This window comes from Lepeophtheirus salmonis, chromosome 9 (assembly GCF_016086655.4).
Source record: "Lepeophtheirus salmonis chromosome 9, UVic_Lsal_1.4, whole genome shotgun sequence".
NCBI lineage: Eukaryota > Metazoa > Arthropoda > Copepoda > Siphonostomatoida > Caligidae > Lepeophtheirus > Lepeophtheirus salmonis.
Window position 1 is genome coordinate 18,106,352 of NC_052139.2, and position 17,636 is coordinate 18,123,987.

At 29.3% G+C, this 17,636-nt stretch overlaps 1 protein-coding gene and 1 long non-coding RNA gene across 2 annotated transcripts; one reads left to right on the forward strand and one right to left on the reverse strand.

The window, feature by feature from the left end:
- The first annotated feature begins 266 nt into the window (after positions 1-266).
- LOC121124473 (uncharacterized) lies at positions 267-1,618 on the forward strand. The gene is made up of 4 exons (XR_005866312.2): positions 267-397; positions 578-650; positions 877-1,019; positions 1,079-1,618. It is a non-coding gene; the product is annotated as an uncharacterized lncRNA (long non-coding RNA).
- Positions 1,619-7,666: 6,048 nt separating this feature from the next.
- On the reverse strand, positions 7,667-8,841 carry LOC121124566 (eukaryotic translation initiation factor 4E-1A). The gene is made up of 2 exons (XM_040719724.2): positions 8,383-8,841; positions 7,667-8,254 (listed from the first exon to the last, which is right to left on the reverse strand). The coding sequence occupies exons 1-2, from the start codon at positions 8,695-8,697 to the stop codon at positions 7,889-7,891; spliced, it is 681 nt and encodes a 226-aa protein (XP_040575658.1). The 5' UTR covers positions 8,698-8,841; the 3' UTR covers positions 7,667-7,888.
- Positions 8,842-17,636: the final 8,795 nt, after the last annotated feature.

The following is a 17,636-nucleotide window of genomic DNA, read 5'->3' on the forward strand; positions in this document are numbered from 1 at the left end:
TTTATAGGTACATTAATTTCTACTTGTGTTTTTTGAGGGTTATTTTTTAAAATTTAATTGAGCAAAGATTTTTTGAAGGAACAAATAATTAGTTGTAGGTATTCACAAAGTTAAGTTATAACATTACGTCGTCTATTTTACTATCCCTATTCTATGTACCTAAATAATTTACAATCCATGTTCAAAAGCCCGCAATTCCAAGGGGAAAGCATTGCTTAACGTATTTCAGCAGGCATGTGTACTTCTATAATATACACAATTAACTAAGAAAATATAGAACTTTTTTTACACAAATTTCAAATTAACATTTTTTTGAACGATTTAGTTTGTCAAAGAATTTTGATCAAGTGTAATAGAAGAGAACGTTTGTACTAACCAATCCAATTACATATTTCGAGTGAGAAAATTATAAACGTTTATTGTTCATTAATAGCTATACTATAAACAAGACTGTCCTCCGATTATAGCCTTTTATAAAATAGAAACAAACAATTAAAATATGACCTTTAAATAATAGGCTTAGTTTGAATAAAACTGTATTATTTTGTAATTTTTGTCTTTCATTCTTTTTATTCAGTTGACCACGCAAGGAAGGGATAGAAGAAGTTGTTGAAAAGTCAGGTATTAACAAGTTTCTTGATAATTCTAAGGTAAGAATAATTGTGAATTCCTTTCTATTTATGTTTATTAAAATCAAACCTACAGCTCTATGCATTTATACTAAACGTATACTTATATTTGTTCATTCTGTATTTGCCAAATACATACTAATTTTTGTTGTACATAACATGCCAGCTACTGTCAGTTAAATATCCATTATCCATAGCATGTAAACCCCTGATTTATTTATATCTCCTTATTTGTCTCCAAAAATAGAACAAAGAACATCCAAAATGAGCACAGGATTTTGGCCTCAGAGCCCCAGCCTCACTGCAATGAAATATATGCGCTATAGCTCAGGTACTGAAAAATTTGAGCCGGGAGTGCTCTACAGATCCCATATGAACATGGAAGCACATGTAAGGAAACTTTTGTGAAAATCAAAGGCAAACTATGAAACATTCTTAACTTTACACAGGTTCATGGATACAAAAATCTTCGTCGTGAAATGCGTGCATCAACCGAAGAGATGGATTGGCAAAGCAAATACCGGAGCTCACCTGACCGCATCATTACTCCAGTTTGTGTACTTCGTAATAGTATTGTTGGATATACTTCTGAAAGAGTTTGTGGCAATAATTGGCGTCACGACTTTGTCCCTTCCTCAGTCAGATTCTCTGTTGCTACCCCAAGAAATCCCTATTTGACCAGAACGTTCAGATATATGGGAATGCACAGATCTGTTGATTTGTAGAATTCAATGGATTGGTTTCTACACAATCTTTCTGTATGTAATTGTATATTTGTATTTTTCCAAGGGTTTATTTATTTGCTGAATTCGTAAAAAGTTAAGAAATCACTAGAAAACCAGGCCGATAAGGGTTATTTGTATATAGTTAATTAATTATTATTTTATTGTATATCATTTTTATTTTAAGATATTTATTTGTAAAGTATTCCAATACTTGATTCTTTGTTATGATAATTTTAATTACATAAAATAAATATATATACTTGAGTCCTTTATAACTAACTATATCTAAAACTTTGAAGAGTCATTCTTAACATTTTACTGAACATTACTAGAAAAAGAATATATAGTGCGAGTGATTACATTATCAGTATTGACAGTATCTCATCAAATTTTACTTTTTCCGTCTAACTTATACAAATTGATATTATTCCCATTATCAAAAGACTAAATATACCAGTACATATACGTATTATACCTTGGCTTTGTCTTCCTGAAGCGGTACCAAATGAAATCTAATAAAACTTTCAAGACTATGTTAGTCATATTTGTGAAAATTGTAACTAATTTGCATCTTATTTCAAAAACGTCCAATATATAGTTTAATGGCTCTTGAAGTGGATATAACCAAAGTCCATAATCAAAGTAAATTATATTTATATTAAGTTATTTAGATCTTGGAAAATGGGAATACCATCAGTTTATAAATGTTTGATGATGTATAATTTACACTTATCACCTTATGTGGAACATATATGTATGCATTGTTCAAACAAGAACAATTTTAAAATTACAAATTAAATATTTGAAGGAGTTCAATCAATACTTTATTGGATTACACATATTTCCAAAGGATTCATCCTTGATCAATAAATTAATCCTTTCTTTCTTTCAAAATGCGAATATTTCCCTTACTAAAATCTTTTATAATTAATGCAATACTTTTAAGACGCACTAATGAGATAATTAAACCCATATGGCAGTCCAATTAACATTGAACACATTTTTTGGCCTTGTTTACTTACATATATATAGATAGGAAGATTACATACATATTGTGGCATACCTGAATATTTTCCGGGCGCCGTTTGATAAACACTGAATTTGTGAGTGACCTTAGAAAATGAGTCATGGATAAAAGTAATTTAGGTTTGACAAGTGTACGATGTCAATAAATGTATGTGTATATCTGCTTTTAAAATATAGTAAATACTAGTGTTGAGACTGGGCCCAAGACCGACTTTTCTTCGGTTTGATCTCAAGCGATTTTTTCTAGACCAATATTTCGGTCCAGAACGCGATCTCAGAACATATACCGAACTTTTATCGTTTTCAATTCGTGGAATGATTTTTTGGACCGATTTCCTCCCTTATCCTGATTTATGAGTTGTACAAATATGATATATGCAACATGTTTAGCGTAAAATGACATTAGTGTGTCGATTTTTACAATAGGGCATGAGCAAACTAAAAAGATAAGTTATCCATGAGATACACTCTGTAGCTTGTTTTTAAAAAAATCGCGCACACTGAGAAAAAATTTCACAGCGCCCTCTATGTGGGTAACCTATATTCATCCAAATATTAATGTCTGTATATATGACAAGGAGTAGTGACCGGGTACTTTATCGTGTACAATATTTTGCTCTAAAGAATAAAAAAGTAGTCGTATGAATGAAATATTGGAGGTGCATGCTCTTTGCATATAGCATCGAACGTATATAAAGTAAATCATATAAATATTTCTGATATAAGAAACAATAAAGTAGTCGTATGTATAACAAGAGTACTATTTCTGTTTTTTCTTTGTTATTGGTCTCTTATGTAAAGGATAGCATAAACAAGGGATAGACAACCTATGAGTCATGGAATGCCAACTTCAACATTTCTAATCAATGAGTATGCCACAATATTGGTAAAAGACATACACAAACTGCAGGAATATGTTCTAATTTGCGCGTGCCAGTGAATATGCCTCCACGTGCCATAGGTGCCGACCCCTAGCACAGGGGAACTTATTTTTTACAAATGAATTCAAGAAGACAAAAAAAGAAAAAAAGGATTTATCTTGTAGTGTAGAACCCAGAATTGATCTCAGTTTTTTTCTTAGTTATCTGAATTCTGAAATATCTGGGATTATCGTAATTCCGGAATATGATCGTTCAGAGTCATTTTTTACCCTTAAAACAATCCCCAAATTAAAAGGATGATTAATAAAACTTACGTAAAACTGTGTTTTTTATGATGAAAAAGTATATCTTATTCTGAACTAGATAAATTTCCATTTTTAGTTTGAAAAATGACAAAAAACGACACTTTTCTTTAGACCCTTATAACTTATTCATAATACATATTGAGGAAAAGTATTACAGCTTATATTATAAAAAAATATTCGACGTATGATTTAAAAAAAGGTCTATTTCAAAAATATGTCTCTCCAAGTATTTTTGTTCCATTTTGTATTTTTTAATTTATCTAATTTTGAAATATTAAAATTATCTACTCATCGTGAATGGAATACTTTATTGTTTCGATACTGGTATCTCATTCACAAGGAAGGAGTTCATTCTACTCCTTTATGAGGTCTATTAGTTTTTCTCGGATGAAATCTCCTCTCGTCGTCCCTCCTGGAATTCAGAATCTGAATTCCAACATCTCTTTTGAGGGATGATCAATTTATAAATATTTTCCTTGGATTGCTTCGATCTTCATTTCACGGGACATGACGTTATGAAATTGGCATTGAAATCACAAAAATAGGATAATAATATTGACTATTTGCATGTACACTCAATAAAAAATGGGATTTTTAAAATTATAAATTTAATATTTGGGAAACACTTTTAAATAAGTTTTATTAATCCTCCTCTTAATTTGGGGGTTGCTTTAAGTGGAAAAAATGACGCAAAACTATAATATTCCGGAATTATTATAATCCTAGATATTTCAGAATTCAGGTGACTGAGAGAAAAATAGAGATCCGATTTGGATATTGCGCTCATAGATAGATTCGATTATTGTCTTGAATTCATTTGTACAAAATCCCCTGTGTAATTTATGTCCATCTTTAGTTTAGTTTAAAATTTGAATTTAATATACACACTGGTATATTAAAATGAATTTTGTTTGTTTTTATTATTGAACACTCTAAAGACTAAAGTATTCATCAGTGAGCCCAACATATTATTATTTTTTCCCCAAACTCTTATTATTATTATTTCATTATCGAGGATAGGAATGGTTTTTATAAAAGATTGAGTAGTTACGTGTGAGTGTGATCATGAAAAACAGAGACTCACACTGAGTATTTCTTGGCGAGTTATCTTCTATACTATTACAGAAAAATTTGTCCTTCAGCCGACGCTTAATTCCGCCAGGCAATCGCGGGTACTGCTGTTAGTTATTTAATATTACCCCGATCAACTTCTACATATTTTAATTGATTTTTTAGATATAAAAAATGTTAATTCAAGTAGAGCTTTAATCATAGTTGCTTTACTTTCTTTGCAAAGAGTAGGATCATTCAGGCAAACGGCTAAATATGCTCAATTTAAACTTTCGGAGCTTTTTCTTTTATGAAGGATGAAGAACTACAATTTTTTATTTATTCTCGAGGACGAATAAATTATACTTTTTTTTAAAATTATATTTCATAGCCAATTTCTGATTCTACCTTTGCTTTTAAAAAGTCATCATTGATCAAATAATATACAAACAATTAAATACTCAATAGATGCATATTCGACATTATGCCAAATATTAAGAAATTGGTCGGTACATTTATCACTTTATAATATAACTGGATCCAAGTATATGAATTAAAAAAAAAAATTAAATAGTGGTTGTCTACATAATTTTATTTTGAATGTATTTTGGCAAAGATATTAAATATTGAAAGAGGTTTAAACATTAATATTTGTATTTTCAGAACAAATATATGGATATATTGACTTAAACATCTTCTTATATTATTCATAAATGGTTAAAGTTCTTAATGCTAGAGTTTAAAGAACTTTAATTCAGAATAGATGTAAGTTATTTAAAAATTGGATCTGGTATAAAAATGAACACTTCTCGTACATATTATAATTTCTAAATTTACAAAAACGATTTCAGATCCTATCAACACTCAAACTATTTTATAATGTACTATATATGTATACAAAATAATATATTTTTTGAATAAAAAGGGAGATGTTGTCAAGTTGTGAAATCCAAACATCATATCGGTCTGAGACCGGCTTAGGATTTTCAGACCGAAATCCAATAGTAATAAATGCATAAAAAGATGTATAAGCATTAAATCTATTAAAACAAGAGAAATGTAAATATGTCGTTAAATTATGTTATATATAAATGATAATCAGTGCCGTAACAACGGAAGGATCATTAGGGGATTATGCCTAGTGATGTAAATCGAGTGAATTTTTTAGGTGGACCGGTTTTTGGAATTTTCCTTAGCAGTTGTTATTATATAATTGTACGTCCTTGTTAGACTCAGAGTAGAGTTGAGGATCGACATCGGATTAATTCCTGCCAATATACTTTTAATTTTCTTCTCCCCCTCCTCCTTTGTTACAGCTGATTTCAGCTGTTCTTCTCCATACATGGCAGGCTTAGACATGTTACAACAGGAAGAAACATGTAAAAAATCCCAATTGTAATATTCAAGCATTTATTTTACTTTTTATCACAGTTTGTCAGCATAAATTAAATACTTATAACTATATATATGTATAAGATAAAAAAATAAAACATTTACAAAAATAGAGCATAATTAATAATAAAATTAAAAATATTTTTTACTATTAACTGCGATTGATAATTAAAGTATAACATGAAATTACAAAAAAATAATATATATAGCACGAGTATAAATAAAAATGGGATGCAACAAGCCTGCTCCATAGTGCTGGAATCAGAATAAATGATGTGCACTGAATATATAAACTAAAAATATATTAAAAGCAAGTTAATTAATTAAACAACATGTTAGACATTTAATAAAATAAAATTAAAATCTCATGTTTTGTAATAGAAATATATTTAAAAAAACACTTACCTAAAATGTTTACTTTTTGTGTCAAAAATTTCAATATCGAAATTCTTTATAACTGTAAGCATTAGGCAAACAGAGTTTTTATGTTGATTTGATAAATAAAGAAAGTAATTTAATTGTATAAGAACAGGGTGGTTAGATGATAACTTTACATTGTAAAGTTATTGACAGTGTAACATGTCTCCTCCGTAACAAGTATCCTCACTCTCCCCTACACACAATTTTCATCACTAGAAATTATGCCCCTTCCCCCAAAAGGAATATAAACATAGCAGAATGTTATTTTACTAAACTGCAGCATTACGACTACATTCTAAATCCTTGTGTTTAGCCATCCCTTATTTTTTGAGAGAGTGTCAGGATAACATGAACGTTTAATTAATTCTCTTTAAATTTAAATATTTTAACGCCCTCTAGAAATTTGATGAATAAATCTTTATAAATTCCATCAGTAGTCAGCTCACAAATGAAAATATCTGACCCTTTCTAGAGTTTGGATGCCCTCCATGGATATAAGTATGAATTTGAACCGACTATAACTGGGATTGACAACCTTCTACACTCAAAGAGACATTTCGACCCATTTATCACGGAAAACAATACTGAAAGTCGCAGATACTAAATACATCTAAAATGAAGATAATACTGCTTATATTTTTGTAAATTATTCTTTTTATTTTAAGTTAACGATTTACTCTTAAAATACCCCATGTTTAAGATTTCTTTTAAATGAACTAAAAAGTTGTACGTAAGTTCTAATTATACATGTAATAATATAAAATGCTGTGAGCCAACATCCTAGTTATCTTTTGGGCTTTTTGAGACGCGCATCGGTGCCTTGACCTGAATTAAAAAAGAAACAATAATTCACTGAACTGAAATATTACTATTTTACCATCCCAAAGCCTCAGCATCAGGATGAAATAGCAACATGCGACTTCAGAGCCTCGGGTTGTCAATCCCTGGAATATACCCATTGGATTGCATTATAATGGTTATAATAGATAGAAACTACAGAAAGTAGAGGAGTCCACATCTTGTCTGAAGAATAGATTAACAACTAATAACTTATTTGAAAGGAAGTAGATCCAATATAACTGACTCATTTGAAAGATATAACGTTGACCACCCCTATTCAAGGCAAATTTACAATATGAGGGATTCAAAATGTTGGTTTCCTACATCAAATACACACACACAAAAAAAAAAAGTAGGATAAATATTCATGTAAATGAAATTGAGAAATAAAAAAAAGCTATCTAATATATATATATTTCTTCTTATAAAAATATGATAATTATCTGAAATTTCAAAAGATAAAAAACTTTAAGAACTTCAACTTATTATCTGAGACATGGTTTGAAAATCAAAGTATGTAAATAAATGTAGAAATATAAACAAAATTCTTTTTAAAACACAAGAACAGCCACTTTCTAAATAAAAATCCCATCCAAATGGAATAAAATAACGTACAACTATTAAACGACATAGCGATAGACAGCAGAGGAACTAGAGCGATTTGAAGAATCCTCATGGAATTCAAATTCAACTTTAATTCTTCGATCCACTCCAATGCACTCCTTAAAAGTTGCCCCAGCTTCCATCACTATTGACTTCTTCTCTCGATTCCTCATCCAAAGAGACACTTTATTAAATTTTTGTCTAACGTTGATGTAACCTCCATTCACTTCATCTGCAGTTCTTTCATCTCCACCAATTAGATATAAAAGAAGTTCTAGCCACATCCTATCTAGGGCTGAATTTCTGTGTTGACGCTCAGATTTGATAAGCCATCGACCTCCTTCACGATTTTCGGCATCTTCCCACATTGGAGTGATTCCAGTCTACAGTAATAAAAATATTATGAGGTAATCAAATTTGATAATTATAATAGTAATTAATAGTAATACTCAGTCATCATATTCAGTTATATAAATATGCCATAGTGATAGGGATCGAGTATCCAACTTACTTTGAAAAGGGAATAATCAATTCCAGGACTAAGAGTTGAAACAGGTTGCAAATATGTGTAAAGACCCCAAAAGTCTTCTATTGTGTTGAATGTAAAGACTTCAACTAAATTATCAGACCAGTCCTTGGATTTGTTGAACTTAAAGTACCATAGCGTCCATGAATCCCTTAGTGGATGCTTAAGAATCTTTTTCTCAAGAACTGCCGATGCTTCAGAATTATTGGACGGATTGGTCGAGCCTTTGGGAGATTTATTTTTGCAATTAATTTCTTGAACATCTCCATTTGGTTTATGATCACGCGCTTTAGGAGACATTGTCTTAAAATATTTATTTTAGTAGTAGTAGAAAAAGTTTTAACAAATAACTAACTAACTTCCTCTCTACGTATTCAATATTTGTATTTTGGTCAACTCAAACTGAAATAATATTCTCAACTACAAATAGTGTACTTTGAACAGGACTAGGAGATTAAATCCTCTTAAGTCCTTGTCTAGTTGCAAAATGATAAAATATTTTCTATGAAAGGTTGCGTGATACAATAAAGATGGCGTATATAAGAAACTTGCAACCAAAGTGACTAAATAACGGCAGTACCTCGCTATCACAGAAATACCCTTTGTATTTTTATAATAGCTGTCGATTCTCTCTTCTCCCTTGATACGTTATGGGCTATTTCATAATTTAATGTTTTTCATAAATACACGAAGTAATATGTTATTCTATACTTATGCTCCTTTTCCAAAGAACAGGAATACAATTTTTTGTTGATCCCTTGTCGTTTATATAAAGGTGAGGGGAACAATTTACATTAGTAGAATTGTCTAATAAGAAAATAAAATACTATTAAATGATGTACTTTACAATTTATATAAATTTGAATTTACTCCTCAATTGACTTCTTTGTGACGTCATCAAGATAGCCAGTTCAATTATAAACAAAATGAAAGAAATTTCTTATCGACACACCTTATATATAGTCACCTTATATTTGTGTGTTAGTGAGGTAAATCCGTGTTTTGTATTCAAATCAAGATACCTATATATATTTACAATAAGTTCGGTAAAATATGGCAAATGAATAATTTTGCAACCTCTGAATGTTAAGTAGGCAAAGCGGAACTTTTTTTAGAATTAAATTGAAGAACATTCAATAATGTATATTTATTTTTCTCTTTTTCCTTCAATGATGGTATAGTTTGTCGATCCTAAGTTCAAAGTGGACTGTTTGTAAATTTCAAATTTACTAGAAATATAATTAACATTATATTTAAAAGAAATATTTATATCATAATAATTAAATATGAATTTTCAAAGTGGAATTAGGACAAAAATGGCTTATATTATTTTACTATTGCCCTCCAAGTGTTAAAAAGACTTATGTTTGTGATTAATGTAATCTGTTCATTACTTCTCTAAAGAACTTCATCATTAAGAATATTAAATCTTTACTTATTAAGTTTTCAAATAATCTTTTAACTTCATTTTATTAAATAAATAGTTTTTGATAATTTAAAATATGTATTGGTCCAATGTTAGGTTCTGAAGATCTAATTGTTATTTAAAAGTTACTTTTAAACTCAAGTCCTGGTTTTTTAAAGTCTTGATTACAAACCCGAGTTCCCATTTCTTAAAGTTTTAGAGGAAATTAAACTTTTCAACAAGGAACATACAAACAGTTACGGAAAGTCTATCCCCTCATAAAGTGTTTCTTTTAGCTAAAATAAACCAACTATTTAAATAGTATTTGAGATTTAATAAATTAGTTAAAGTATTCAAACAGAATAAATATATTAATAAATTGAATTAAAATAATAAATGCCTTAGTATATGATAATTTCTTGATTTTCAAATTATTCTTTTTTTCATAAAGCAGTTTCTAATTCTAAATTGACTGACTATTAATAGTAATTAATAAATCATACTGAATGATAATTATCGAATCATTTGTGTAGCAGTGTATGCATGGCATATACTGCTACACAAACGGATCCAGCCTCAATTCTTTTGGATTCCGTCAGCAGAAAACTTTCGAGGGGATTTCCTATCCCGACAGGATCTAGTAACCTGGGACTTCAAGCTGTGTCCAAAGATCTTCAAACGTCTCACAAAAACGTGGTTCCACGCTCAATGATATTACTTAGCGTCTGCTCTGTGCCATCTGTTAGATCCTTATTTTTCATGGTCAGACGATCTCAAAGTAGTAGGGATAGACGCTTTCTCAACAAGTTGGAACATTTATTATTTTCCTCCTGTTCCTCTTCTACCGAACGTCCTCTCGAGATTACGCTCCTCGACGATGAGCCGTCCAGCTATCATTACACCTCCTCTCTGAAGGGACACAAGATGGTTCCTGGACCTTATCTCCCTCTCACAGGACTCGATAGATCTAGGTCATTGCTCCAAAGTCCTAATATACCCTCGATCTCAATTACACCCGGACATCCTACTGGAAACACTTACAGTGTGGCTCTTGTTTCTGCGTTCTGTTCCGATAGGTGATAGTAATTTCGGAAGGGGCAAGTTGTCAATGAGATAAGTATCATAGAAATATGACTATGCAAATTCAGGGGCAATTTTTGAAATTGGGGAGGGACATAAACCATCCACCACTGCATATATTAATATGCATGTAAATGTGAAATTACTAGTCTAAAAAGTAATTAACTATTATTTATATCCCTTTTACGCAGTAATAATTTAATTTATCTTGTACTCAATGAAACACATTCTTACGCTTTTTATTTTTGGCTCTAATTTTTCGGGTGGAGTGTTAACTGTAGTTTAAAAACTTCGTTTCACCTATCTGACTTAATTTGTCCCAATATTGTTTTAGAAATATAATTTATTAATGTCCTAATTCTGTTAATATGGCGGTTAATTTTGGCTACTTTAAGTAAAATTAGCTGTGCCTCCAAAGGATTAATCAGAAACATTTGTTCATTGAAGTTCACTATAATTTGTTGAAAAATGTATTTTATGTTCAATTTTACGAAACGCTTTGGGTTGACGTCCTACAAATATGCAAAATATGTTGGTCATGAGTTGTTATATTAGATTTTTATATAGATTTTAAAAATTAATTATGATTTGATTCATCATATTTACTCATGGGATTAACAGAAAATCAATATGATTGAATCACAACGGACCTAGCTATTCTAAATCTGTGAAAATAAATTATTGTAATTTGTAGTCGGCTATTAGTATTTTGAACTTGAACTTGATATATTTTTTTCATGATTCCCATAGATATTTTAGAAACAAAAAAAAGCTTCGGCACCCTGAAAAAAGCATGAAAGCGTTCTCGTTTTTCTACATTCAAATTAATTTAGTAATCTCATTTAGAGTATCCGACTTTTTTATGTAGAAAAAAACGAAACTATAAAGCTTCATTTAACGAGCGTGCTAGTCTATCTATATATACTGTACAAACCAGGTACTACTTTATAATTGGAACGTGGAACGGAACGGAAACAATGGCTGAACGATGAACGCTGAACAAAAAAAGAAAATTAGAACGGAATGCCAAAATAGCAGAACGCTTACAAGCCTGGTCATTGTAGTAGAAGCATTGCCGTACGTCAGTATTGTGCTTTATCCGCTTCAGCGGATCAAAAAAAAACAAAAAACCTTACCCAATCGACCACCAATGCCATATGTAAATACAGATGAATTAAGTCACTACTAATGATTAAAATCTACTATATATCACTTATGCCTAAGTCTTAATAGTACTGAGTAGTTGTAATACAATTACAGGTATGCAGCACGTCCACCAAAAAGGAAGTTAAAATATTTTTTCTCAAAATTGAACATGGAATACATTTTCCATGAAAAAAATTATAACACATCGGCGTTTAAATTTTTCTATAAGTTTTGTTTAGGAGAGGGTTATTCTCTCTTTGTTAACCAGATTCTAGTAATGTTTATAGAATTTAAATCATCCCCTTCCTAAATATCAAAATACGTGCCATGTTAAAATGCTAGCGATTAGCAATTGATCTTTTTTTCCTCTCTTTTTGGGTCTAGCAAAAATTCAAGTTTAAGTCATATTAGTATTGGAATTAATTTAGCAAGTTTTCTCAGACAAGAGACTGGATCCAGTTATTTATAGTGTCTTTTATGTTAACAATATTCAATGCCAAAGGTCAAAATCACGAATAAATAAGACAAAAAATGTCTTTTGTATCATAATATCAGTATAACATTTTAAAATTTAATCTTTTGAAGAAAATAATTGATACCATAATTTTCGAATTGTTAATAGGAGCATTGTAAAATACATTTTTTGAAAATTTGATGAAGGGACCTTTTGCAAAATTCCAAAATCAATAAAAACATATTCCAGTCATCTCATGGGCTTGAAACATTTTTCTCATTTATCATATATATATATTATTAAATTTAACATTCATAAGTTTATATAAATATATTTTTGTATTAGTATTTTCTCTTATAATACTATAGGCAATATCACTATTAGTAATACGTAGAAAGGTTCCATTGACGTCACAAATTGCGTCGTCGTCCGAAATAAACAATATCTAGGGATTTAAAGTCAATATATTTGTCAAATAAAACAAACTTTGCGAAAATTATCCATTAGGATTAACTACAAAAAGTGGCATGAAATATAAATAAAAAAAATACTAAACACCTGCAAAAAATATATATTTACACCTCACCTTATTTTATGACCAAGGTCATGTGTATGTTGTTTCAGCTTTTATTATAATTTTCATAAGTATAATCTGGTTCGATTTAAAGTAGCTGACTCTACGTATTTTGAACTCAGAAAAGGTATAATATAATAGTTGGTTTTTTAAATTAATTTATATCAATTGTTTAGAGTCTTTGTTATTTCATACTCGGTCAATGATAGTTATTTTGATGAAATTATCAAATAAATGTATATAATTATTAATAACTATTCTTTAAACAAAAAATCAACTGTTGGTAACACGAAAATACAGAATTTATCCTTTCCTTTTTAACAATTGAAGTAAAGAGTTGATAAAAAAGCTATTCGTTAAAGAATAATAGTGATATTTGATTTAAATTAAATAGCAAGCATCATAGACCAATGTTATTATTAAAAGGTTTTTCATTATTATTTTTACATTGTTACAGAATGCCGTAGTAGTTAAAAGGCGTTGCAGTCTAAAAAAATTCGATATTGTCCTTACTTTTCTCAGTGTTTAACTTTTCTTAATTAATATTTTTATAAATTAAAAAAATATATATTTAAGAAAAAAAATCAAAACGAATATTTTCGCTAATTATAATATTTTAAAAGGAATAGTGGAAAGTCTATATTAGGTAGAAATTATTCACATTGAATGTGATGAGGAGCATTCAAAAGATTCAAAAATTGAATAGTGGGGATTATAATAATGATTTATTTAATTAGGAATATTGATAATGTTCTTCAACCTTCATAAAAATTTCGTTTGTCTAGTTGTATTGAATAATATTATTATTAATATTGAATAAATTAACAAGACTCTACTCATATTTAAAAGAATATACCTATCAATGAGGTAAAAACATAAGTATGGCCCTGCCTTATCTCCTCTTGCACCCTATATTTTACTTTTAGGTATGTATTCATTGGATATATAAAATTGCACAAAAAGGGGAGACAATAAGTATTTGATCCCTTTCCCATTTTGTAAATTTGTTTCCTGACTAAGAAAACAACAATCTATAATTTTAATGGTAGATTTATTTAAAGAGTGAGATACATTATATAAAAAGTAAAGCACTTATCCACTGTCAAGCATGGTTGGCACAATCATTGTGAGACAGATGTATTTTTTTATATTAATATATGAAACTATTCTCCTCGATTTTTTGAAAATATGAAATTGTTTTTGTCAAAGGTTAAAGATAAATATGAATTTTAATTATCCTCCTATATTTGCCAGACAAACATTAATGATAAGGTCAAATAAATTATTGCAATTCGAAGCTAAATATTTATTTAATATTAAGTTTATCCACGATAAAATTAAATGGAGCAAACTCCTTTTCAAAATACTAAATTGATTTATATGATACCAAGAGTAGCTCAGGGCTTAATTGTTCAGAAAATTTGCTCATTAAGAGTAGCATTTGAACCTGTTGCTTTTTAGTATCCATTAAAAATGATTTGAAATTGACTTTAAAATACTGATTGTAGATCGATTCACTTCATTTCATGATTTAAAACATAAAATAGACATTTTAAAGTTTTACTCCTTGGCATATGTGTCTGACTTCTTTGTCAGACATATTTATTCTAGATATTGAAAAACGTAAGATCCATTTTAATTACTAAACTAGATAATATTTGGTGTCCAATTTCTTGTTATTTCAAGCAGGCTATTCTTTTGTATTCGGATCTAGATTTACTCAAGACTGTGTTGAGAAGATGTTTGCCCAAGTAATATATAACCATCCAACACCTTCTCATATGGAACTTAAAAACGCCTTGAAAATTGTTACTCTAACACAATTTCTATTTAAAAAACACGGGATAAGTTATGAGGAGGAAAATTCTCCGTTTTTAGTATCACTAGAGGAATCGAATGATCGAAGAATTTCATAATGAAGAAAACATTGAGGATCTTGAATTAGCTCTCGACTGAGCTGAAATGAATTCCTTCGCTTATTTGGTTGGCTATTGTTTACGTAAAACATTTCAGAGCCATTCTCATTGTAATGAATGCAAGTCATTCTATATTGATGAGGAAAAGTCGGCAAGTGATTAGACCAGCCTGATATTCTTACGAAATTATACGTCTTCAAATGGATTAGTGGAAAAAAATTTCGAGCAATTTTCGAACGTGGAAATCATTTTTAAATCAATGATCAATTTTTTTTTTGAAAAATGACAAAATTTGAAACATTTATTACCGCTATTGGAAGGATAAAATTGTTTACAGAAATTACAATCGTTACTCACTCACTCTGTATCAAGACAGGGACCTAAATAAAAAAAAGATGTTGAAATTGGACCAAAAAAAATGTTGAATTGATTTAGTATTTTGAAAATGAGTTTTTCATTTATTTCTATGATTGATAAGCTCAAAATACAATATTTAGCTTCTAATTTATTTTTAATTTGTAAAAAAAACAATATCATCTTTATTTTCATTCACAAATTCATCAATGAGACCAGATTCACCATTAATGTTTTGTATGCTTAAAAGAATGCGTAGTATAAAAAAAAATAATGAAAATAAATATGTCTCAATTGTTCTTTTGCTCCATTCTGCATTCAATGCACTTTCTTCTAAGTTTAAAAACACCCCCAAAATATAATGTTTGAACCATCCATGCTTATAAGTGCAGATGGTATTCTTAGGGTTACACCTAGCAATTTTGTTCATCCAAGTACTTTATTTTTTATATGATGTAATGAACATTAAAAAGTGAGTGACAGATCCCAAGAAACAGTTAATGGGGATAACCTTACCAGGGATTCCTTCCTACACATGCACACTTCTCCATTGATGAACACCGATCCTTAATTTCGGATTCTACTCCCAAAAGGAATTTCCTTCCACACTTTTTTAAGATTTACTCTCTTGTTCTTCCACTTTTTTCTCTTCCTAGCTTTGCCACTGAAATGTATAAACTTTCAATTCATAAATGAGTTTTATTCTTGAAATATTGTCGTGGTCCTATCTTGAATTACAACGATATAGAGCATTTTTGAGGCATCTGGTTTAAAATCGATGTTCAGCCTTTCAGCTATTTAATGTGATACTTATAAACTTTAAGTATATATTCTTCTTGAAGCTACGAGTCACTCAAAAATGCACATATTTTCATCTATAAATACTAAAAACTCAAATTATTAGCATGATACATACATTTTAAAAATAATTTTGGAAATTTGACACCCTAGCCTTTGAAATATGTATACTCACATAATTGATCCCTTTCTTCAACACCAAGTACCCAAAAAACTTTTAAATCTCAAAAAAGACCATAAATAAGAAAAACTTAATGGAATTTTGATGAAAGCCATGTTTCCAATGGAGAAAATTAGGAACACATTTAATCAATAAAGTTCTGCTATGTTTATCATATGCTATTTTAGTAAATAAAAATAAGTCTGATTTTGGTGAATAGGGTTATTATTCTATGTAATAAACTTCAAAGTTATTTTAAAATGTCTATATGGGGATTATTTTGTGTGTTTTTTTTTTTTTTTTTTCATGTATAACTTATATTAAAATAAAAACCGTTTGGTAAATATCAAGAGCACTAGGTGTACTGCCAGGAATCAAGAGAATATCTTTCTAGATATATAGAATGGTCTCAAAGTGTCTTCATCAGCCATGATGTTGGTAGTATAATTGAAAATAAATGATTGATGGAAAACATACTTATGTAAATTGAAAAATGGATAACATTTAATAAAAAACATGCAAAAATGCAAAAAAAAATAAAGAGATCTGAGGGTATGACGAAATTGAAATCAATTAATGTATATTTACGTTTTGGAAAATTCCCTTATTAACTTAAACCTCCTTAATGATATTTAAAAAAATGCTTGTTATTCTTTTGAATCTACATTTTATCACCAATACATTTCATTATACTTTTGAACATTGATTCAAATTCTAACCAATTCTTCTTTATCTTGATTTTTCCATGCTTAAATGTTGTTTATTTGTTTTTGATTTGATTCTTGCATTCCTTTTTTTTCAGCCTCATGAAGGGATAACCGATAAAGACATTTAATCTACTTATTTATATTTAATTTCGGAACTTTTTTCCACGCAACCTTTCATTATTTTTATTAAATATGCCACAAGAAAATAAAAAGTTAAACTGAATAAATCTATCAAAATCAATCTTGATTTGTTTGGAAATTTTTTGAACTGGTTAAATGATAATTTTAGCAATGAAATAACGCAAATTTCTTCATAGTCCTTTCACGTCTAAACATGACTCTGAATTGAAATTATATTTTAAAACGGGATTTCAACCCTTCACCTGTGATTTTCTGCGCCGCAATTATCAGAAAAATTGTTTAAATTTGTTTAACATAGATGTTAATACTGAAAACAGTATATCAGTATATAGAGATAACAAGGGAGACAACATAGAAAAGAGGAGTCAAGATGGTTCAAATAAAAATCAAACGAAAACTATGTATATTAAATATGCCCAGGATTCACGTAACCTCGGTCAAAAAAATATAAAATATAAATACCCTTTGTAAATGAATAGGGTTATGTAGTTTTGTTTCAAAATA